The sequence below is a fragment of the Petromyzon marinus genome, chromosome 1, assembly GCF_048934315.1.
Source record: "Petromyzon marinus isolate PM22_M1 ecotype Great Lakes invasive population chromosome 1, UKy_Petmar_22M1.pri1.0, whole genome shotgun sequence".
Classification (NCBI taxonomy): Eukaryota; Metazoa; Chordata; class Hyperoartia; order Petromyzontiformes; family Petromyzontidae; genus Petromyzon; species Petromyzon marinus.
Window position 1 is genome coordinate 11,172,885 of NC_133667.1, and position 25,776 is coordinate 11,198,660.

Here is a 25,776-nt window from a genome sequence, read left to right on the forward strand (position 1 = left end):
AGAGGGGGGGGTGAGTGAGAGAGAGGAGGGGGGTGAGAGAGGGGAGTGAGTGAAAGAGAGGGGGGTGAGTGAGAGTGGGGGGGGGTGAGAGAGGGGGGTGAGTGAGAGGGGGGGGGTGAGTGAGGGGGGGGGGTGGTGGGTGAGAAGGGGGGGTGAGATGGGGTGGGTGAGGAGTGAGGGGGGGTGAGTGAGAGGGGGGTGAGTGAGAGAGAGGGGGGTGAGTGAGAGAGGGGTGAGTGAGAGAGAGGGGGGGTGAGTGAGAGAGAGGGGGGTGAGTGAGAGGGGTGAGTGAGAGAGGGGGGTGAGTGAGAGAGGTGTGAGTGAGAGAGAGGGGGGGTGAGTGAGAGAGAGGGGGGTGAGTGAGCGAGAGGGGGGTGAGTGAGAGAGAGGGGGGTGAGTGAGAGAGAGGGGGGTGAGTGAGAGAGAGGGGGGGGTGAGGGAGAGAGGGGGGTGAGTGAGAGAGGGGGGGGGGTGAGTGTTGGCAATGTTCACTCGCCTGCCCCCTCCACGCTGCTTCTCGTGGACACAAAATAAAGCAAAAGCCGCCGTGTAAAGAACAAGACGGTTCGAGCGAGACTTGAACATTTTGTTGAACTTAAATTGAACGGCGAACTCCACAATTCCTCCAATCGGAAGAGGAGGAGGAGGAGAAGGGAGGGTGTTGTGGAACGAATCACTGCATGGCCACCGATCGTCATTTTTCCATCCTCTGCCTGCGTCGTGAATTCCGGGATTTTCAGGATTCCAATACCAGTTTGGCTCGATATTCCAGCACACACAGGCGTGGCTTATCAAGAGTGTTTCTGGGAGGGCTTTCTTGCCTTGCCTTTATACCGGGCAGGCAGCCCGGCACCCTGTGGGTTCCTGCACCAATGCCCCGTGCGCGGAGGCTTTAGCCTGCGTACCGATTGTATCGGATTTTGTTTCGAACGTTTGTGCTTGTAGGTTTATTTTCTTTCTTGTTGATCTGTCTTGGCTGCCCAGTGTCGTGGCTGCCCAGTGTCCTGGCTGCCCACTGTACTGACTGCCCCGCTGGTATTGTCTGCCCACTGTCCTGGCTGCCCACTGTCCTGGCTGCCCACTGTCCTGGCTGCCCACTGTCCTGGCTGTCCACTGACCTGGCTGCCCACTATCTTGGCTGCCCACTGTCCTGGCTGCCCACTGTCCTGGCTGCCCACTGTCTTGACTGCCCAGTGTCGTGGCTGCCCACTGTCCTGGCTGCCCACTGTCCTGGCTGCCCACTGTCCTGGCTGCCCACTGTCGTGGCTGCCCACTGACCTGGCTGCCCACTATCTTGGCTGCCCACTGTCCTGACTGCCCACTGTCTTGACTGTCCACTGTCCTGGCTGCCCAGTGTCCTGGCTGCCCACTGTCTTGACTGCCCACTATCCTGGCTGCCCACTATCCTGGCTGCCCACTATCCTGGCTGCCCAGTGTCGTGGCTGCCCAGTGTCGTGGCTGCCCACTGTCCTGACTGCCCACTGTCCTGGCTGCCCACTGTCCTGGCTGCCCACTGTCTTGACTGCCCACTGTCTTGACTGCCCACTATCCTGGCTGCCCACTATCCTGGCTGCCCACTATCCTGGCTGCCCACTATCCTGGCTGCCCACTGTCCTGGCTGCCCACTGTCCTGGCTGCCCACTGTCCTGGCTGCCCACTGTCCTGACTGCCCACTGTCCTGGCTGCCCACTGTCCTGGCTGCCCACTGTCCTGACTGCCCACTGTCCTGGCTGCCCACTGTCCTGGCTGCCCACTGTCCTGGCTGCCCACTGACCTGGCTGCCCCGCTGGTATTGGCTGCCCACTGTCCCAGGATTGGTCTGGGCGCTCGCGCGCACGAACCGTTCGCTCGGCACGTAGGTGTTGCACGAGTCGTTCGTGACGCAGATCGAAGAACCCGCTAATTATTCGGTGGGAAGAAAACGCGGAAAGACGATGTTCGCCAAGGAGGACAAGAGCGTGGCCACGTCCATGGCCGGGGACATTAAGTTGCGGGTGTGCGAGGCTGTGAGGAAGCCGGGCTGGGCAGGAGAGAGCGTGAGGGTTCAGAAGCAGGAGGTTTGGACTCTGGACAAAGGGATTGATGGTGGTGATGCAGGTGAGCCTCTGGTGGTGACGCAGATGAGCATCTGGGGAGTGTTTTTTGTTGTAACGGTGGTGATGCAGGTGAGCCTCTGGTGGTGATGCAGATGAGCCTCTGGGGAGTGTTTTTGTTGTAATGGTGGTGATGCAGGTGAGCATCTGGGGAGTGTTTATTGTTGTAGTGGTGGTGATGCAGGTGAGTCTCTGGGGAGTGTTTTTGTTGTAATGGTGATGATGCAGGTGAGCCTCTGGGGAGTGTTTTTGTTGTGATGGTGGTGATGCAGGTGAGCCTCTAGGGAGTGTTTTTGTTGGAATGGGGTGGTGATGCAGGTGAGCGTCTGGGGAGTGTTTTTTGTTGTAGTGGTGGTGATACAGGTGAGCCTCTGGGGAGTGTTTTTGTTGGAATGGGGTGGTGATGCAGGTGAGTCTCTGGGGAGTGTTTTTTGTTGTAATGGTGGTGACGCAGGTGAGTCTCTGGGGAGTGTTTTTTGTTGTGATGGTGGTGATGCAGGTGAGTCTCTGGGGAGTGTTTTTGTTGGAATGGGGTGGTGAGGCAGGTGAGTCTCTGGGGAGTGTTTTTGTTGTAGTGGTGGTGACGCAGGTGAGTCTCTGGGGAGTGTTTTTTGTTGTGATGGTGGTGACGCAGGTGAGCCTCTGGGGAGTGTTTTTTGTTGTAGTGGTGGTGACGCAGGTGAGTCTCTGGGGAGTGTTTTTTGTTGTAGTGGTGGTGATGCAGGTGAGTCTCTGGGGAGTGTTTTTTGTTGTAGTGGTGGTGACGCAGGTGAGTCTCTGGGGAGTGTTTATTGTTGTAGTGGTGGTGACGCAGGTGAGCGTCTGGGGAGTGTTTTTTGTTGTAGTGGTGGTGATACAGGTGAGTCTCTTGGGAGTGTTTTTGTTGTAGTGGTGGTGACGCAGGTGAGCGTCTGGGGAGTGTTTTTGTTGTAGTGGTGGTGATGCAGGTGAGTCTCTGGGGAGTGTTTGTTGTTGTGATGGTGGTGATGCAGGTGAGCATCTGTGGAGTGTTTTTGTTGTAATGGTGGTGATGCAGGTGAGCCTCTGGGGAGTGTTTTTTGTTTGAATGGTGATGATACAGGTGAGCATCTGGGGAGTGTTTTTTGTTTTAATGGTGGTGATGCAGGTGAGCATCTGGGGAGTGTTTTTTGTTTGAATGGTGGTGATGCAGGTGAGCATCTGGGGAGTGTTTTTTGTTGGAATGGTGGTGATGCAGGTGAGCTTCTGGGGAGTGTTTTTGTTGTAGTGGTGGTGACGCAGGTGAGCTTCTGGGGAGTGTTTTTGTTGTAGTGGTGGTGACGCAGGTGAGTCTCTGGGGAGTGTTTTTGTTGTAGTGGTGGTGACGCAGGTGAGTCTCTGGGGAGTGTTTTTTGTTGTAGTGGTGGTGACGCAGGTGAGTCTCTGGGGAGTGTTTTTGTTGTAGTGGTGGTGACGCAGGTGAGTCTCTGGGGAGTGTTTTTTGTTGTAGTGGTGGTGACGCAGGTGAGTCTCTGGGGAGTGTTTTTTGTTGTAGTGGTGGTGACGCAGGTGAGTCTCTGGGGAGTGTTTTTGTTGTAATGGGGTGATGATACAGGTGCGCCTCTGGGGAGTGTTTGTTGTTGTAGTGGTGGTGACGCAGGTGAGACTCTGGGGAGTGTTTTTTGTTGTAATGGTGGTGATGCAGGTGAGCCTCTGGGGAGTGTTTTTGTTTGAATGGGGTGGTGATGCAGGTGAGTCTCTGGGGAGTGTTTTTGTTGGAATGGGGTGATGATACAGGTGAGTCTCTTGGGAGTGTTTTTGTTGGATTGGGGTGGTGATGCAGGTGAGCCTCTGGGGAGTGTTTTTGTTGTAGTGGTGGTGATGCAGGTGAGTCTCTTGGGAGTGTTTTTTGTTGTGATGGTGGTGATGCAGGTGAGTCTCTGGGGAGTGTTTTTTGTTGTAATGGTGGTGATGCAGGTGAGTCTCTGAGGAGTGTTTTTGTTGTAGTGGTGATGATGCAGGTGAGTCTCTGAGGAGTGTTTATTGTTGTGATGGTGGTGATGCAGGTGAGTCTCTGGGGAGTGTTTTTGTTGTAATGGTGATGATGCAGGTGAGCCTCTGGGGAGTGTTTTTGTTGTAATGGTGGTGACGCAGGTGAGCCTCTGGGGAGTGTTTTTTGTTGTAGTGGTGGTGACGCAGGTGAGCCTCTGGGGAGTGTTTTTTGTTGTAGTGGTGGTGACGCAGGTGAGTCTCTGGGGAGTGTTTTTTGTTTGAATGGTGGTGACGCAGGTGAGCCTCTGGGGAGTGTTTTTGTTGTGATGGTGGTGACGCAGGTGAGCCTCTGGGGAGTGTTTTTTGTTGTAATGGTGGTGATGCAGGTGAGTCTGGGGAGTGTTTTTGTTGTAGTGGTGGTGACGCAGGTGAGTCTCTGGGGAGTGTTTATTGTTGTAATGGTGGTGATACAGGTGAGCGTCTGGGGAGTGTTTTTGTTGTAGTGGTGGTGACGCAGGTGAGTCTCTGGGGAGTGTTTATTGTTGTAGTGGTGGTGACGCAGGTGAGTCTCTGGGGAGTGTTTTTTGTTGTAGTGGTGGTGACGCAGGTGAGTCTCTGGGGAGTGTTTTTGTTGTAATGGTGGTGATGCAGGTGAGCCTCTGGGGACCTTCCCCCCCGACCCCCCCCCCTCGCGACCCCCCCCCCCCCGCGCCCCTACTTGGACGTGTGTAAAAGAGCTTTATAGCTCATCGTATTCCGCCTCCAGTCTAAGTAAAGATTGTAAGCGCGAGCCAGATGATTAGGTGAGCGCTGGGGGCCCGCCAACGCGGACGATGTCTGAGGTACGGCGAAACTCCTCTCGCTTCACGGGCGCCACGGCGGCTAGGAGATGTTGACTACCTCGCCTGGTGCACAGTGGCTAGGAGATGTTGACTACCTCGCCTGGTGCACAGTGGCTAGGAGATGTTGACTGCCTCGCCTGGTGCACAGGAGGGGTCGTGGGTTCGACCCCGACGCCTGACGATGCCTGCTGCTGCTGCTGTGTATTTGGAGTTTGCGGTGTCTCTCTCTCATCATCATCACAGTCATGCAATGTTAACTACCTCGCCTGCTATACGCAACACTGCCGTACACTTCACTACTGTGCACTGCATGATACGCTGTACTACTAAACATTACACTACACCGCTGCACACTGCACCGCTATGCGCCGCACATTGGCCCCTGTGGAGGCGCGTCGTTGAGCGATTCGTCGATCAACGGGGGGGAGGGGGGTGGCCGTTAAGAGGGGAGGGGTCCTCCCGTAAGTAACGGCGCTAACCTACGCGTCCGCCCTCCCGCCCGCCCCTCCGTGCAGAGCTGACGAGCACGGCGGCCATGGCGAAGTTGGAGGCGTGCGGCGAGGAGACGCCGCTGCTGGGCGGACTGGCGGCCGCGGAGGGCCGGTTGAGGCGCGACATTCGCTTCTTCTTCATGAGCCCTTGCGAGAAGTTCCGCGTCAAGGGACGCAAGCCCTGGAAGATGGGCGTCCAGATCCTCAAGATCGTCATGGTCACCATTCAGGTGCCCGGCCCCCCCCCCCCCCCCCCCCAACGCTGCCCCCCCATCTCGTTGTGGTTTTGTGTCGTCGGGTGGTGGTAGGTGAGTTTGCGGTGCCTCTCTCTCATCATCATCATCATCGCAGTTGCGAGATGTTAACTGTGATGATGGTGAGAGAGAGACACCGCAAACTCCAAATATACAGCAGCAGCAGCAGGCGTCGTCAGGGTCAGGATCGAAGCCACGACACCTCCTGTATACCAGGCGAGGTAGTTAACATCTCGCAACTGTGATGATGATGATGATGAGAGAGAGACATCGCAAACTCCAAATATACATCAGCAGCAGTAGGCGTCGTCAGGGTCAGGATCGAAGCCACGACCTCCTGTTCGCCAGGCGAGGTAGTCAACATCTCCTAGCCACCGCGGCGCCCCAACCCTCGCCCCCCAGCTACGACCAAGGCCTACACCAACCCCTCCTTAACCACTCCCGCCTGTTCTCCCAACGGTCACCATGACTACACCACCACCACCACGTTTGACAACAACCCTGCCCATTGTCGTAAAGCGCCTTGAAATAAGTTGACTACCTCACCTGGTACGCAGGAGGTCGTGGGTTTGCTCGTAACCCTGACGCCCGCCGTATATTTGGGAGTTTGCGTGTCCTCCCCGTGGTCGTGTGGATTTTTCTCAAATACGTTCGTCAGCAACACTGCGAATTGCCTTAAGAGAAGTGCTATAAAGTATATAGGCCACGTTTCGTTCGGCGTCCCTTGTTTATAGCGCACGTTTAACAGCAACACGTGAGGATGCCACTGGGAGTGATGCAACTTTTAAATCCCGATGGGTAAACTAATTTAGTCAAAACTGCGTTTTGTGCGTTTTGTTGTCCTTCGCCAAGCACGCACGGTGTGGTTACGTCCTGTGTGAAAGAAGTTAAAAAAACATTGAAAGACTCACACAGAGACCCATAGGTTACTCGCACAGAGACCCATAGACTTCTCGCACAGAGACCCATAGACTACTCACACAGAGACCCATAGACTACTCGCACAGAGACCCACAGACTGCTCGCACAGAGACCCACAGACTACTCACACACAGACCCATAGACTACTCACACAGAGACCCATAGACTGCTCACACAGAGATCCATAGACTACTCACACAGAGACCCATAGACTACTCACACAGAGACCCATAGACTACTCACACAGAGACCCATAGACTACTCGCACAGAGACCCATAGACTACTCACACAGAGACCCATAGACTACTCGCACAGAGAACCACAGACTACTCACACAGAGACCCATAGACTACTCACACAGAGACCCATAGACTACTCACACAGAGACCCATAGACTACTCGCACAGAGACCCACAGACTACTCGCACAGAGACCCACAGACTACTCACACAGAGACCCATAGACTACTCACAGAGAGACCCATAGACTACTCACACAGAGACCCATAGACTACTCGCAGAGAGACCCATAGACTACTCACACAGAGACCCATAGACTACTCGCACAGAGACCCATAGACTACTCGCACAGATACCCATAGACTACTCGCACAGAGACCCATAGACTACTCGCACAGAGACCCATAGACTACTCACACAGAGACCCATAGACTACTCGCACAGAGAACCACAGACTACTCACACAGAGACCCATAGACTACTCACACAGAGACCCATAGACTACTCACACAGAGACCCATAGACTACTCGCACAGAGACCCACAGACTACTCGCACAGAGACCCATAGACTACTCGCAGAGAGACCCACAGACTACTCACACAGAGACCCATAGACTACTCGCAGAGAGACCCATAGACTACTCGCACAGAGACCCATAGACTACTCGCACAGAGACCCATAGACTACTCGCACAGATGCCCATAGACTACTCGCACAGAGACCCATAGACTGCTCAAACAGAGATCCATAGACTACTCACACAGAGACCCATAGACTACTAACACAGAGACCCATAGACTACTCACACAGAGACCCATAGACTACTCGCAGAGAGACCCACAGACTACTCACACAGAGACCCATAGACTACTCGCAGAGAGACCCATAGACTACTCACACAGAGACCCATAGACTACTCGCACAGAGACCCATAGACTACTCGCACAGATGCCCATAGACTACTTGCACAGAGACCCATAGACTGCTCACACAGAGATCCATAGACTACTCACACAGAGACCCATAGACTACTAACACAGAGACCCATAGACTACTCACACAGTGACCCATGGACTACTCACACAGAGACCCATATTCTAATAAATTGATAAAATAAAATAACACAATAATATTCTCACGACGTTTCGGCCACAACACAAGCGGCCTTCATCAGGTGAAGGGACAGTCTCGTCCCTTCACCTGATGAAGGCTGCTTGTGTTGTGACCGAAACGTCGTGAGAATATTATTGTGTTATTTTATTTTATCAATTTATTATTTTATTCTCATTCTACGTGACTTTACCGAAAGAACCAAAGAAGATGAATCATTGCAGTCACGAAAGCTTTAAATGGAAACCCATATTCTACTCACACAGAGACCCATAGACTACTCACACAGAGACCCATAGACTACTCACACAGAGGCCCATAGACTACTCACACAGAGACCCATAGACTACTCACACACAGACCCATAGACTACTCACACAGAGACCCATAGACTGCTGACACAGAGATCCATAGACTACTCACACAGAGACCCATAGACTACTAACACAGAGACCCATAGACTACTCACACAGAGACCCATGGACTACTCACACAGAGACCCATGGACTACTCACACAGAGACCCATGGACTACTCACACAGAGACCCATGGACTACTCACACAGAGACCCATAGACTACTCACACAGAGACCCATAGACTACACACACAGAGACCCACATACTGCTCACACAGAGATCCATAGACTACTCACACAGAGACCCATAGACAACTCACACAGAGACCCACAGACTACTCGCACAGAGACCCATAGACAACTCACACAGAGACCCATAGACTACTCGCACAGAGACCCATAGACTACTCGCACAGAGAACCATAGACTTCTCACACAGAGACCCATAGACTACTCACACAGAGACCCATAGACTACTCACACAGAGACACATAGACTACTCACACAGAGACCCATAGACTACTCACACAGAGACCCATAGACTACTCACACAGAGACCCATAGACTACTCACACAGAGACCCATAGACTACAAACACAGAGACCCATAGACTACTCACACAGAGTCCCACAGACTACTCACACAGAGACCCACAGACTACTCACACAGAGACCCATAGACTACTCACATAGATAGCGATAGACTACTCACACAGAAACCCATAGACTACTCACACAGAGACCCATAGACTACTCACACAGAGACCCATAGACTACTCACACAGAGACCCATAGACTACTAATACAGAGACCCATAGACTACTCACACAGAGACCCATAGACTACTCACACAGAGACCCATAGACTACTCACACAGAGACCCATAGACTACTAATACAGAGACCCATAGACTACTCACACAGAGACCCATAGACTACTCACACAGAGACCCATAGACTACTCACACAGAGACCCATACTCCCCCCCCGTACCCCTCTTGCCGTGCCCCTCCCCGCCCCCCGCAGCTCGTGGTGTTTGGGCTCAGCAACCAGATGGTGGTGACGTTCCGCGAGGAGAACATGGCGACCTTCAAGCACCTGTTCCTGCGCGACTACAGGGACACGCCGGCGGACGACGCCTACGCCGTGTACACGCGCGCAGACTTCTTCGGCAACGTCGCCCACGTCCTCAACCAGGTGCACGCTCGGTGGCCGACACCGCCACCGCCACTAACACCGCCACTTACACCACCACCGACACCACTAACACCGCCACTAACACCGCCACTAACACCGCCACTAACACCACCACCGACACCATTAACACCGCCACTAACAACGCCACCGACACCACCACTAACACCACCACCGCCACTAACACCACCACTAACACCGCCACTAACACCACCACTAACAACGCCACTAACACCACCCCCAACACCACCACCGACACCACTAACACCACCACTGACACCACCACCGACACCCACTAACACCACCACCGACACCACCCCCAACACCACCACCGACACCACTAACACCACCCCCAACACCACCACCGACACCACCGACACCACTAACACCGCCACTAACACCGCCACTGACACCGCCACTGACACCACCACCGACACCACTAACACGACCACCACCGACACCACTAACACCACCACTAACACCACCACTAACACCACCACTAACACCACCGACACCACTAACACCACCACTAACACCGCCACTGACACCACCACTGACACCACCACCAACACCACTAACACCACCACTAACACCACCACTAACACCACCACCGACACCAATAACACCACCACTAACACCGCCACCGCCACCACTAACATGACCACTAACACCACCACGAACACCGCCACTAACACCACCACTCGTCAAGGACGACAGAGCTCAGGCGATTGTTGGCAGGCGGAGGAGGTTTGTAACACCGGCACCCTTCCCCTCCCCCCACCACCAACGCCGATGTGATCCGTCAGTACGTGCGCCTGCGGAACGTGTCCGTGGGGAACTACGCGTACATGCGCGACAGCGACGGCAGAATCGCCCCCATCAACCTGTGCCGCAGCTTCTACAAGGCGGGCACCATCGACCCCGGCAACGACACCTTCAGCATCAACCCCGTGATCGAGAAGGGTGAGCGGGCACGTGCGAGCCTCGCGCGGGCACGCGCCACGCTGGCTCAGGGATGCTAACTGCCTCGCCTGGTAGGCGGGAGGTGTCGTGGGTTCGATCCCGACCCCTGACGATGCCTGCTGCTGTACATTTGGAGTTTGTGGTGTCTCTCTCTCATCGTCATCACGGTGGCTATAAAATATTAACTACCTCGCCTGGTATGCAGGAAGTCGTGGGTTCAATTCCCGACCCTGACGCCCGCTGTATATTTGCAGTTTGCGGTTGTCAATTTCTTTCTTTCTTTCTTTCTCTCCCCGTGGTGGTCACCTGGATTTTTCCCCGGGTCTTCCACTTTCCCCCCTCGATGTTTAGAATCAATGGCGTGCGCTATAAATTTCCACGCGACGAGCCGCTCCGTCGTGCTATGCTTCGTGATAGCCAGGTCGCGTCTGAAAAAGAGCCATACAGCTTCGACTGGGCCTCAGCCGGTGATATGAAAAAAAATAGTTTAGTTTAGCCTACGCGCAGGTCGTGTACGTGTTACCGCCGGGAGCTGCCCTCCGCTCTGGCTGTGCGCGCGAGTGGGGAGCGGTGGCGCAGCGGCGAGACGCACCGCGCTCACGATCCCCGCGACCCGAGTTCGATTCCCGCTCACGGCGAACCAACAACGCCGGTGGCGGTAATCTGAACCGCTCCCTGGGTGCCCTGCCCTAGGTCGACTCGGCCTCAAACGAGTAGCTGGTGCGGTGTCTAATAACATCGCCACTGGGGGAGACAAAGGCGGCCGGGCGTGGTGGTGCTGGCCACCCACCCCCTCGTGTGCCACGGTGCCGCGAGAGCCGCGTTCCGACACCCGGCGACCCGAGTTCGATCCCCGACTCGCGGGCGACGACGACGACGAAGAGACGAACTGGGCCTGGGCACAGCCCTGGGTGGACTCGGCCTCTCTCACTAACACTGCTACCCGTAGACTCACTAACACTGCTACCCGTAGACTCACTAACACTGCTACCCATAGACTGACTAACACTGCTACCCATATACTCACTAACACTGCTACCCATAGACTCACTAACACTGCTACCCATAGACTCACTAACACTACTACCCATAGACTCACTAACACTGATACCCATAGACTCACTAACACTGCTACCCATAGACTCACTAACACTGCTACCCATAGACTCACTAACACTGATACCCGTAGACTCACTAACACTGCTACCCATAGACTCACTCACACTGCTACCCATAGACTCACTAACACTGCTACCCATAGACTCACTAACACTGCTACCCATAGACTCACTAACACTGCTACCCATAGACTCACTAACACTGCTACCCATAGACTCACTAACACTGATACCCATAGACTCACTAATACTGCTACCCATAGACTCACTAACACTGCTACCCATAGACTCGCTAACACTGCTACCCATAGACTCACTAACACTGCTACCCATAGACTCACTAACACAGCTACCCATAGACTCACTAACACTGCTACCTATAGACTCACTAACATTGCTACCCATAGACTCACTAACACTGCTACCCATAGACTCACTAACACTGCTACCCATAGACTCACTAACACTGCTACCCATAGACTCACTAACACTGCTACCCATAGACTCACTAACACTGCTGCCCATAGACTCACTAACACTCCTACCCATAGACTCACTAACACTCCTACCCATAGACTCACGAACACAGCTACCCATAGATTCACTAACACTGCTACCCATAGACTCACTAACACTGCTACCCATAGACTCGCTAACACTGCTACCCATAGACTCACTAACACTGCTACCCATAGACTCACTAACACTGCTACCCGTAGACTCACTAACACTGCTACCCATAGACTCACTAACACTGCTACCCATAGACTCACTAACACTGCTACCCACAGACTCACTAACACTGCTACCCGTAGACTCACTAACACTGCTACCCATAGACTCACTAACACAGCTACCCATAGACTCACTAACACTGATACCCATAGACTCACTAACACTGCTACCCATAGACTCACAAACACTGCTACCCATACACTCACTAACACTGCTACCCATACACTCACTAACACTGCTACCCATAGACTCACTAACACTGCTACCCATAGACTCACTAACACTGCTACCCATAGACTCACTAACACAGCTACCCATAGACTCACTAACACTGCTACCTATAGACTCACTAACATTGCTACCCATAGACTCACTAACACTGCTACCCATAGACTCACTAACACTGCTACCCATAGACTCACTAACACTGCTACCCATAGACTCACTAACACTGCTACCCATAGACTCACTAACACTGCTGCCCATAGACTCACTAACACTCCTACCCATAGACTCACTAACACTCCTACCCATAGACTCACGAACACAGCTACCCATAGATTCACTAACACTGCTACCCATAGACTCACTAACACTGCTACCCATAGACTCGCTAACACTGCTACCCATAGACTCACTAACACTGCTACCCATAGACTCACTAACACTGCTACCCGTAGACTCACTAACACTGCTACCCATAGACTCACTAACACTGCTACCCATAGACTCACTAACACTGCTACCCACAGACTCACTAACACTGCTACCCGTAGACTCACTAACACTGCTACCCATAGACTCACTAACACAGCTACCCATAGACTCACTAACACTGATACCCATAGACTCACTAACACTGCTACCCATAGACTCACAAACACTGCTACCCATACACTCACTAACACTGCTACCCATACACTCACTAACACTGCTACCCATAGACTCACTAACACTGCTACCCATAGACTCACTAACACTGCTACCCATAGACTCACTAACACTGCTACCCATAGACTCACTAACACTGCTACCTATAGACTCACTAACACTGCTGCCCATAGACTCACTAACACTGCTACCCATAGACTCACTAACATTGCTACCCATAGACTCACTAACACTGCTACCCATATACTCACTAACACTGCTACCGATAGACTCACTAACACTGCTACCCATAGACTCACTAACACAGCTACCCATAGACTCACTAACACTGATACCCATAGACTCACTAACAATGCTACCCATAGACTCACTAACACTGCTACCCATAGACTCACTAACACTGATACCCATACACTCACTAACACTGCTACCCATAGACTCACTAACACTGCTACCCATAGACTCACTAACACTGCTACCCATAGACTCACTAACACTGCTACCCATAGACTCACTAACACTGCTACCCATAGACTCACTAACACTGCTACCTATAGACTCACTAACACTGCTGCCCATAGACTCACTAACACTGCTACCCATAGACTCACTAACATTGCTACCCATAGACTCACTAACACTGCTACCCATAGACTCACTAACACTGCTACCCATAGACTCACTAGCACTGCTACCTATAGACTCACTAACACTGCTACCCATAGACTCACTAACACTGCAACCCATAGACTCACTAACACTGCTACCCATAGACTCACTAACACTGCTACCCATAGACTCACTAACACTGCTACCCATAGACTCACTAACACTGCTACCCATAGACTCACTAACACTGCTACCCATAGACTCACTAACACTGCTGCCCATAGACTAAAACTGCTATCCGTAGACTCACTACCACTACTATCCATAGATTAACACCGCTGCCCATAGAATAACACTCCTACCCATAGACTAACACTGCTACCCATAGAATAACACTCCTACCCATAGACTACCACTCCTACCTATAGAATAACATTCCTACCCATACAATAACACTCCTACCCATAGACTACCACTCCTACCCATGGAATAACACTGCTACCCATAGACCAGTGCGTCTTAACCTGGGGGGTGCGTGAGACATGGCCGGATTTTGTTTGTTATCAGGTAAATCATCGACGACACACAAATTAAGTTACAACTTATTTCGTTTCATCAAACCCCTGTGTGTTTATTAACATTGTACACTGTTTTTTTCACGATCGAGAACCAAAGGGGCCGGGGGGTGGGGTGGAGTTGGTGCAAGGCTGCATTAAAACCAAGATTGCGGTAAAAATGTCAAGAACGACGGGGTCTGAGTAGAGGCTGGGCGGGAGACGTTTTCCGTCGGAGTGGCGGTGCTGTGATGAACTCTGCGGTTGCAGCGTTGGACGCGCGTTCGCATACCGTGGTGTCAGACCCGTACGGCTTACGTCCCGTAGTTTTTTCAGGTACCAGACGGCGTGACGGCCGTTTCCATACGGGCAAACACATAATGCATTTTTGTCGATTTGTGCGTGAACAATGAGGTCTGAATTGGTCTGTAGTAAGGTAGGGCACTGATAAGGGCTTGACCGCTTTGCTATACACTACACAACTATAAACTAACTATGCTACTAAACTACTATACACTACACTATACACTGCACGACTATACACCATACCATGTCAACACATACGGTTTATACCCCGTATTCTTGTACAGGGAAATTGAGTTTTACAGCGGTTTCCATACGGGCACAAAAATCTGTTTTGGTCTGTCTGTTTGTCTTTCTCCCTTGTGATGGGACTTTGTCGGATGAGCGTTGAGATTTATAAGGAGCACCGGGGGGTGACCCATGAGGTCTGAATTGGTCCGTAATGAGGTGGGGTCACTGATAACGGGTTGACGGTCATGAATTTGCATCCCTGTGCTTGGAGTAAATATGACGAATCGTTTACCAGTTGCTGAACCGGGCCTGGGCCTCTCCCCTCGCTGGACGTCTGCGGACGAGAGCTTTATCGCTCATCGGATTCCCCCAGTGTAGATTAAAACAAATTCTGACTGTGAGATTTTACACGGAAATGTTTTGCGAACACATGAACCGGTGCCTGGCCCCTCCCCTAGATGAATGTGCGCTGTGTAAATACCCTATAGACTATTCCCTTTTGATTTAAAGCTTTCGTGACTGCAGTAATTCATATTCTTAGTTCTTTCAGTAAAGTCACGTTGAAGGGAAACAACAAAATAATAAACTATATATTTTATTATTTTGTTGTTATATCTTTTATTATTTTGTTGTTTCCCTTCAACGTGACTTTACCGAAAGAACTAAGAATAAGACTATTCCCTATATACGATGTGTACATCGGGCACTCTGTACCCATATGTAATTATTTACTGCACAGGGTCCACGGTAAGTAGTGAGTAATAGTGTGGTAAATAGTTACGTAGGGTTACAAGGGGATTGTACAACTGTTTGAAGCCATTCCCCGTGTTCAATGTACACACCGTACAACGCGTTTGGAATCGACGGGAGTAAAGTTTGGGCGTGCGAACCAATCGACTTACGAACAGTTCCCGCAGGAACCTACCTCGTTCGTAAGTAGGGGAGTCTCTGTAGTCTTTATTGGGGGGCGGGGCGGGGTGTGGGTTGGGGGGTGGTGGAGTCTCTGTCTTCGCTCTGTCTTGGTGGATATAAAGCGTTCAGATCACTCGGAATGCACACAGATCTGTAAAGTATATAAAACAACTTTTATTTTATTTTACCGGGTACATAGCGACATGGCCATCACAAATGATTGATCAACGAAGTTGCTTAACGTCACATGTAAAATGCATAGCAGCGACCGAAATACTCCTCGAACGCGTGATGTTGATTCTAAATGTGGAGGGGCAAACACCCCTCGGGACCCGGAGAACAATCCGCGTGACCACCACGGGGAGAGAGAGACACTGCAAACTCAAATTATACAGCAGCAGGCATCGTCAGGGTCGGGATCGAACTCTCGACCTCCTGCACACCAGGCGAGGGAGTTAACATCTCCTAGCCACCGTGATGATGATGATGAGAGAGAAACACGCAAACGCCAAATATACAGAAGCAGGCATCAGGGTCGGAATCGAACCCACGACCTCCTGTAAACCAGGCGAGGTAGTTAACATCTCCTAGCCACCGTGATGATGAGAGAGAGACACCGCAAACTCCAAATATACAGCAGCAGGCGTTAGGGTCGGGATCGAACCCACGACCTCCTGTATACCAGGCGAGGGAGTTAACATCTCACCCACCCATGGCACCCCAGCGTAGTGGTTCGCTGTGCTGCACCACGAACCCGGCAGCCCGAGTTCGATTCCCCGTTCACGGCCAACGCCGGTGACGATTATCTGTACCGGTCGTGGGCTTCCCTTAGGTCGACTGGGCCTCAAATGAGTACCTGGTGGCGGTGTGTAGTAGTAAACGTCGCCGCTCGGGCGACAAAAGTCGGCCGGGCGTGGCGGTGCTGGCCACCCACCCCCTCGTGTGCCACAGTGCCGGCCTTCATAGGCGCTGCTGCTCGCTAACAGCACTTGCCCTGACAGGCGGTTTCAGGCTATACGGTGAGGTGGGGGCACCTTTGTCTTTTGTGCGCAGTGTGCATCGACATGCTGCCCCTGATCCCGCTGGGAGGCTTGTCGCTGAACGCGACTCGCCGCGCGGTGACGGAGATCTTCGTGGCCTCGAATCTCACCCTCGACTTCCACAGGTGTGTCTCTCTCCGCACGCAGCCGCAGCCACACACACACGCAGCCACACACACACGCAGCCACACGCGCACACATGCATGCAGCCACACGCGCACAAAGATGCCTTAACAGACTGTAGGGGCAAGTGCTGTTAGCGAGCACCCTATGAAGGCCGGCACGGCACACGAGGGGGTGGGTGGCCAGCACCACGCCCGGCCGCCTTTGACTCCCCTAGCGGTGATGTTGACTACACACTCATTCCGGGTAATCGCTTGAGGCTGAGTTTACCTGGGGGGGAGGTCCATGACCGGTTCAGATAATCGTCACTGGGTGTTTGGCGTGAGCGGGAATCGAACTCGGGTCGCCGGGTTCGTAGCGCAGCGTAGCGCTAACCGCTACACCACCGCTCCCCACACACACACACACGAACAAAGACAAATATTCCCCCGTGTAGCCTTTAACAGATTGTTGGGCCAAGTGCTGTTCGCGAGCACCTATGATGGCCGGCACGAGGGGTTGGGTGGGCCACACCACGCCCGACCGCCTTTGTCTCCCCAGTGTGCGATGTTTACTACACACCCGTACCATGTACTAATTTGAGGCCGAGTCGACCTAGGGGAGGCCCATGACCGGTTCAGATGATCTTCACCGGTGTTGGCCGTGAGCGGGAATCGAACTCGGGTCGCCGGGTTCGTAGCGCAGCGTAGCGCTAACCGCTACAATCCCGCTCCAAGGACAAAGATGCCCGTGTAGCCTTAACAGACTGTTGGGGCAAGTGCTTGTCAGTAAGCGTCTACCTACGAAGGCCAGCGCCAAGCCCCAAGGCCTGCCTTTGTCTCAAGAGGTCGAACTTCCCTGCGGGCTCACGGCAGCAGTCGGCCCGGGCGGCCTTCGGTTTGACGACATTCGCGACGTTTATGCAACGTCGCGAACGGGCCACCCCCCCTCCCCCCCCCCCCGCCCCCCGAGAGAGACGCCTCCACCACAGGGGTGGAACGGTGACGGGATGAGCTCGTGTTGCCGGTGCCTGGTGGATCGTTGCATCGTGGGGGCGTGGGGCGCGGAGATGGTGACTGCAACTAAGCTTATCGGCGACAAATGCAGAGGCCTGGATGTGACCGTGGGTCTCATTCACAACGATTGACACCCCCCCCCCACCCCCCTCCCCTCCCGGATCACCAAGACGACAAAGCGAACGACGTGAAATTGGAGCCACGAAGGTGACGGAAATCCCAAGAGGTCAAAAATAGTGCACAAACATCTCACCTATCAAATACTAAATCTTGACTTGAAGCTGTCGTGACTGCAGGAATTCATATTCTTTGGGTCTTTCGGTAAAGTCACGTAGATCGATGTGGATCTACGTTACTTTACCGACCGAATGACCCAAAGAATATAAAATGTGTTTTTTTATTTTGCCACAAAAGGGTTGTGTCCACCCCCCCCCCACTGAACTATTTAGCTCTTCTTCAGAAGCGACCTGGCCACAAGATGATAGCTCACCCAAGTGGCTTCTCATCATCATCATCTTGTGGAGATGTACAGCAGGAGCCAAATTCTCTTAAATGCCTGTATCTGAATGTGGAGGGAAAGACCGGAGAGCCTGGAGACAAATCCACACGACCACGGGGAGAGAGAGAGGGATAGACAGACCCCCTGTATACCGGGCGAGGTAGTTAACATCTCACCACCGTGGCGAGATGCTCACGAGATTGTAGTGGGAAGTGGTCTCAAGACGCCCACGTGGGTTGCCGCTCTTGCCACCACCCCCCCCCCCCACCCCCTTTTGGCCAGGCTGATTGACGTCACCATCAAGTTCAAGCTAAAGACCATCAACCTTCAGACGGTCCGCTACCACGAGCTGCCCGACTGTTACATCTTCTCTATCACCGTGAGTCCACCCCGGCTGTCTCTCTTCTACCCCCCCCCCCGGCCCGGCCCGGCCCAGCCCCCCACCGTATCTCTCTTTCTCTCTCGTTCTCTCTCTGCCGTCCTCAAGGCCCGTAGGCCCCCCCCACCCGGGCGATGGAACAAGAAGGCTTCGTACGGCTTGACGGGCCACATCTCGTGCCGCCGGCTCGGTCAGCTGTTTGGAATCGGAATTTGTGTTAAAAATGTTTATCCTGGAGGAGGAATCCGACGAACTGTGTGAAGCTCTGCTTCCGCAGATGCCCAGGAGGGGTCGGCATTACTCTGCGCCGTGCGGACTCTTGACCCGTGCGGACGCTTGACCCCTGCGGACTCTTGACCCCTGCGGACTCTTGACCTCTGCGGATGCTTGACCCGTGCGGACTCTTGACCCGTATGGACTCTTGACCCATGCGGACTCTTGACCCGTGTGGACTCTTGACCCCTGTGGACTCTTGACCCCTGCGGACTCTTGACCCCTGCGGACTCTTGACTCGTACGGACTCTTGACTCGTACGGACTCTTGACCACCTGCGGACTCTTGACCACCTGCGGACTCTTGACCCCTGTGAACTCTTGACCCCTGCGGACTCTTGACCCGTGCGGACTCTTGACCCCTGCGGACTCTTGACCCCTGCGGACTCTTGACCCCTTTGGACTCTTGACCCGTGCGGACTCTTGACCCCTGCGGACTCTTGACCCCTGCTGCCCATAGACTCACTAACACTGCTACCCATAGTAGTGATTCTACCCATAGAATCACTAACATTGATACCCATAGACTCACTGACACTGCTACCCATAGAATAACACTCCTACCCATAGACTCACTAACACTGCTACCCATAGAATAACACTCCTACCCATAGACTCACTAACACTGCTACCCATAGAATAACACTCTTACCCATAGACTTACTAACACTGCTACCCATAGAATAACACTCCTACCCATAGACTCACTAACACTGCTACCCATAGAATAACACTCCTGCCCATAGACTCACTAACACTGCTACCCATAGTATAACACTCCTACCCATAGACTCACTAACACTGCTACCCATAGAATAACACTCCTACCCATAGACTCACTAACACTGCTAGCCTTGGACTCACACTGCCCCCTATAAACTCGCTAACACTGCTACCCATAGACTAACACTGCTACCCATAGAATAACACTCCTACCCATAGACCAGTGGTTCTTTACCTGGGATGCAAGCACCCCCTTTGGGTTGCCAGATGCCCTTTCTTGAAAGTAAATAATCGAAAACACTATTTAAGCACGGGCACGGTTTCTTTCAAAGCCTACATTCTTATTAGCGTTGTACATTTTTCTTTTTTCAACGACCGACAACCAAAGGGGTGAAAGGCTGCTGTAAAGATTAAGAACCTAGCGGCCCAGGGCCTACAAGAAACCTTAATCCGGCCCTGCGTTTCCGTTCCCCCACCCCCCGCCCCGTCCCACCCCCCGTGTTTCCATCTGCTCGGCAGGCGCTCTTCGACAACAAGGCTCACAGCGGCCGCATCATGGTCAACCTGGACAGCGACGCCCTCATACGCGAGTGCAAAGAGTGGGACATCTCTGGCTCCAGTGAGTTTATCTTTTCGTGCCCCCCATCTTCCCGTGTCCTTCGCGCCGCTGACTGGCAGGCTGGCTGGCTGACTGGCAGGCAGACAGGCTGGCAGGCTGGCTGGCTGACTGGCAGGCAGGCAGGCAGACAGGCTGGCAGGCTGGCTGACTGGCAGGCAGACAGGCTGGCGGGTTGGCAGGCGGGCAGGCTGGCAGGCAGACAGGCTGGTGGACTGGTTGGAAGGCTGGCAGGCTGGCTGGCTGGCTGTCTGGCTGGCAGGCAGGCAGACAGGCTGGCGGGCTGGCAGGCAGACAGGCTGGCTGGCTGGCTGTCTGGCTGGCAGGCAGACAGGCGGGCAGGCTGGCAGGCAGACAGGCTGGTGGACTGGCTGGAAGGCTGGCGGGCTGTCTGGCTGGCAGGCAGCCTGGCAGGCAGACAGGCTGGCGGGCTGGCAGGCGGGCGGGCTGGCAGGCAGACTGGCTGGTGAACTGGCTGGAAGGCTGGCGGGCTGTCTGGCTGGCAGGCTGTCTGGCAGGCAGGCTGGCTGGCTGGCTGGCAGGCGGGCTGGCTGGCTGGCAGGCTGACTGGCAGGCAGACAGGCTGGCTGTCTGACTGGCAGGCTGTCTGGCTGGCTGGCTGGAAGGCTGGCAGGCATCACACACACGAAATGAAATTGCAGAACGTGATCGAACGAATTGGGAGAAAATAACACGACGACGGCGATGATTGATTATTATTATTATTACTATCGCTCTATGGACGAGACCTGCGACGGAATGGCAGCCAAAGGAAGGGGGAGAGAGAGAGAGAACGCTCACCGGAGCGGGGGGGGGCAGGGGGGGGTACAACGACCGCGGAGGGATGGAGCGACGTCAGATCGCCGCGTGATTCGTCAAGTCGTCGCGATCGCTGCGCGCTGTTCACGCGTTGTGTCGTACACCCTCCCTCCGCCCGACGCGTAGCCGCTCAATAAAGCCATGATACAGGTTGTTGTTTTTTTTTTGCGTTAGATCGCATAAATATATCAATGTGTCGTTAAACCCGCCACCGCCCGACGCAGCCAATTAGTTGAGGTTTGTCACGTAAACAGAACGTGCCAATTCGTTGCTAGTACAGCACTAACCGGCGTTGTCGGAGAGCAAATCCACACACCGGTGTGCTGTCCTAGTAACGAATTGGCATGCTCGCTCATGTTGCGTTGCAGTTCAGAAGAACACGCACTTCATGATGATCTTCGACGTCTTCATCATCATGCTGTGCCTCACCTCCTTCGTCCTCTGCCTCCGATCGATCGTCAAAGGCGTCTTCCTCCGAAACGTGCGTCACCCCACCCGTCCGTCCGTCTGTCCGTCCGTCCTTCCCTCCGTCACGCTTGTCGTCTGCGATTATTGTATTTTAAACTGAAACTAAACTATGTTCATTCTACCAGCTACCTAGCTCTTTTTTTCAGAAGCGACCTGGCTCTCGTAAATTGACAGCTCAACGGAAGTGGCTTATCGTCACGTGGAGATTTGCCGCAGGGGCCAAGTACTCTAAACGCGCGTCGTTGATTCTAAACGTGGAGGTAGCAAGCCGGAGGGACCCGGAGAGAAATCATCACGACCACGGGGTGCAGAGGGAGAGAGAGACACACCGCAAACTCCGAATGTACGGCAGGCGTTGTCAGGGTCGGGATCGAACCCACGACCTCCTGCATACCGGACGAGGTAGTTAACATCTCCTAGCCACTGTGATGATGAGAGAGACACAAACTCCGAATATACAGCATCAGCAGGCGTTGTCAGGGTCGGGATCGAACCCACGACCTCCTGCATACCAGACGAGGTAGTTAACATCTCCTAGCCACCGTGATGATGATGAGAGACACAAACTCCGAATGTACAGGATCAGCAGGCGTTGTCAGGGTCGGGATCGAACCCACGACCTCCTGCATACCGGGGGAGGCAGATAACATCTCCTAGCCACCGTGGGCACCCCCAAGTTATATTCTTAGCTCTTTCGGTAAAGTCACGTTGAAGGGAAACAATAATAAAATATATATAAAACAATAAAAATTCTCACGACGTTTCGACCATAACACAAACGGTCGTCATCAGGTGTGTCGGTTTGCATTAATTTGTAAGCCATCTGGCTACCATGAGAGATTCGTTCACGAGGCTATCCACATATGCAAGCACAGAGACAATTTCAACCGAGAAGATGGATTCTGGCTTAGCAATCATTGGAAAGATTTGATAAACCATTTCAGGTCTTAATTGATTGTTTACGTTTACGGTGGCTTTCAGACAGCATACATTAATTTTTCGTCTCCCCCCTCCTCTTTTCAGAACATAGATGGACTCGTCCTTCTAAATAAACTGCCAAATCGCTGCGCGTGGCGCTGACGGTTTTTAAATAAATAAATACACTGTTTAGAAATAAATAAATTAATGCAAACCGACACACCTGATGACGACCGTTTGTGTTATGGTCGAAACGTCGTGAGAATTTTTATTGTTTTATATATATTTTATTATTTTATTGTTTCCCTTCAACGTGACTTTACCGAAAGAGCTAAGAATATGAATTACTGCAGTCACGAAAGCTTTAAATCAAAATTTAACCCCCAAGTTAGTTTGGCTGTTACTCCTCCTCCACCATTGATGGAGCACAGACTACAGTGGGGGGGGTGTACTCAATGGTCCACAGTGTGGGTTGCATGGCCACAATGGTTCTCCTGCGGAAGTGGCTTATCGCGTGGAAATTTCAATCAACCAAATACTACTAAACGCACGTTTCTAAATGTGGAGGGAAAAGCCAGAGGACCCGGAGAAAAATCCACGTGATCGCGGGGAGAGATGGAGAGAGAGAGAGACACTGCCAACTCCAAATATACAGCAGGCGCTCAGGGTCAAGGGATCTTTCCGTGTGCGTGCGTGCGTGCGTGCAGGAATTCGTGCTGTTCTACCATGTGCACTACGACCAGACGGTGGGGTGGTCCGATCAGACGGAGTTCATCAACGGCTGGTTCATTCTCATCATCATCAGCGACATCTTCACCGTCATCGGCTCCATCCTCAAAATCGAGATCGAGATGAAGGTGAGCAGACACCACGGGCCGACCCTCGCCCGCCCGCCCGCCCGCTCGGTCGCTCGCCCGCTCGCTCGATTCCCTGCAGCTGTGACGTCTCTCCGGCCGCCAGGGATTCCATGAACTAGCCGTCGCCAGGTCAATCGTGCGGATGCCGTGTGCCACTACACCACCGTTCCCGAGTGATAGCGATCCCCCGCGTAGCCCTTTAACAGACGGTTTAACACGTAGGCTTTCGCCACCAATGTCATCCATACTCTTTGGGTCTTTCGGTGAAGTCGTGTAGATTATAGAGGTTTTTTTGGTGGTTAGATCGCGTAAACATATAAATGGTTTGGGCGAGTGCTGTTTGCGTACTCCCCACACACGCACAAAGACAAAGATCCCCCGTGTAGCCTTCAACAGACTCTTGGGGCCAGTGCGCACACACACACACATGCAACACCCATACGGGTGAATTAACGTAATGCTGTGTGTGTGTGTGAACCCCACTGTGTCTTTCAGAGCCTCATGTCCTATGACCTCTGCAGTATACTGCTGGGGACGTCCACTCTGCTGGTCTGGGTCGGTGTGATCAAGTACATGGGCTACTTTAAGACGTACAACGTGAGTAACAAACCTCGCTCCCTGTGCCGTATGTATGTGGGTTGAACTTCTTTTGCGCCGTGCGTGGCCGACCGTGCTTATCGGAAGTGCGGGGGAAGGACAACATACTGACCACAAAAAGCAGTTCTAAAGAAATTAGTTTCAATCTACTCCACACTACTCACTACTACTCACTACTGCACACTACTCACTGCTACACACTACTACACACTGCACACTACTACACACTGCTACACACTACTACACACTACTCACTACTACACACTACTACTCACTACTACACACTGCTACACACTACACACTACTACACACTACTACTCACTACTACACACTACTACTCACTACTACACACTGCTACACACTACACACTACTACACACTACTACACACTACTACTCACTACTACTCACTACTACACACTACTACACACTGCTACACACTGCTACACACTACACACTACTACAAACTACAACAGCGGAGGGCAGAGGAGCAACGCTCACGACAACGAGCAGAGCTCCAGGCAGCTTTAATCGCTGCAAGTTGGCACACTCGGGGGGCACAGGTGGTGCATCGTCCGGTCATCTCCGTCGGTCAACGCATGGCGCCCGGGTCTGTCCCGTGACCTCCTGCCGGCGGGCGTTCGGCACTTCACGAGCCCTTAAAGCGCGCACATAGCCTGGCGCAAGCGCCGCGGTGACGTCACCGCCACCTAGTGGCGAATGGCGGCTGTCGTTGTTGTGCGTCCCTTGACGCTCCTGTACCTATATTCATATTCTTAGCTCTTTCGGTAAAGTCACGTTGAAGGGAAACAATAAAATAATTTAAAAAATATATATATAAAACAATAAAAAGTCTCACGACGTTTCGACCATAACGCAAACGGTCGTCATCAGGTGTGAAAAAACCAACGGCAAGAAACATTTGAAAGAAGTGGCGGTTCGCATTTATTTATTTTTAAACGGTGTGTTTATTTATTTATAAAAACGTCAGCGCCACGCGCAGCGACTTGGCAGTTTGTTTAGAAGGACGAGTCCATCTATATTCATATTCTTAGTTTTTTCGGTAAAGTCACGTTGAAGAGAAACAATAAAATAATAAAATATATATAAAACAATAAAAAATTCTCACGACGTTTCGACCATAACTCAAGCGGTCATCTTCAGGTGTGTTGGTTTGCATAAATTTATTTTTAAACGGCGCATTTATTTATTTATAAAAAAAAACGTTAGCGCCACGCGCAGCGATTTGGCAGTTTACCCAGGACTAGTCCATCTATATTCTGAAAAGAGGAGGGGGGGAGACGAAATTTTTTATAATGTATGCTGTCTGAAAGCCAATGTGAGCGTGAACAATCAATTAAGACCCGAAATGGTTTATCAAATCCTTCCAGTGATCGCTAAGCCAGAATCCATCTTCTCGGTTGAAAAAATTGTACCTCTCCGACCTTTTGAACCCCCTCTGCCGGGCGCAAGATCCTCATCTTGACCCTGCGCGCGGCATTCCCCAACGTCATCCGCTTCTGCTGCTGTGCCGCCATGATCTACCTGGGCTACTGCTTCTGCGGATGGATCGTGCTGGGACCGTACCACTTCAAGGTGTGAGGCTCCCCCCCCCCCCCCGTGCCAGGCTAGGTGCACCTCGGAGGGAGGGAGGGGGAGAGGACGGGAGGGGAGGAAGAGTGTGGAGGGAGAATAGAAGAGGATT

At 52.6% G+C, this 25,776-nt stretch overlaps 1 protein-coding gene across 3 annotated transcripts in view; it reads left to right on the forward strand.

The window, feature by feature from the left end:
* The window catches only part of LOC116942342 (mucolipin-3-like), a 52,397-nt gene that overhangs the window by 21,314 nt on the left and 5,307 nt on the right, over positions 1–25,776 (forward strand). For 2 of the 3 annotated variants that reach the window (XM_032954133.2, XM_076066432.1), the window contains exons 2-11: positions 5,401–5,606; positions 9,284–9,454; positions 10,258–10,414; positions 16,821–16,932; positions 18,707–18,803; positions 20,318–20,417; positions 21,602–21,714; positions 23,327–23,476; positions 23,972–24,073; positions 25,545–25,667. In XM_032954133.2, coding sequence (XP_032810024.2) covers positions 5,401–5,606; positions 9,284–9,454; positions 10,258–10,414; positions 16,821–16,932; positions 18,707–18,803; positions 20,318–20,417; positions 21,602–21,714; positions 23,327–23,476; positions 23,972–24,073; positions 25,545–25,667 — 1,331 coding nt within the window. Of the gene's footprint in view, positions 1–602; positions 2,098–5,400; positions 5,607–9,283; positions 9,455–10,257; positions 10,415–16,820; positions 16,933–18,706; positions 18,804–20,317; positions 20,418–21,601; positions 21,715–23,326; positions 23,477–23,971; positions 24,074–25,544; positions 25,668–25,776 lie in introns of those variants that run through there. The other variant, XM_032954124.2, reaches the window with a different exon arrangement.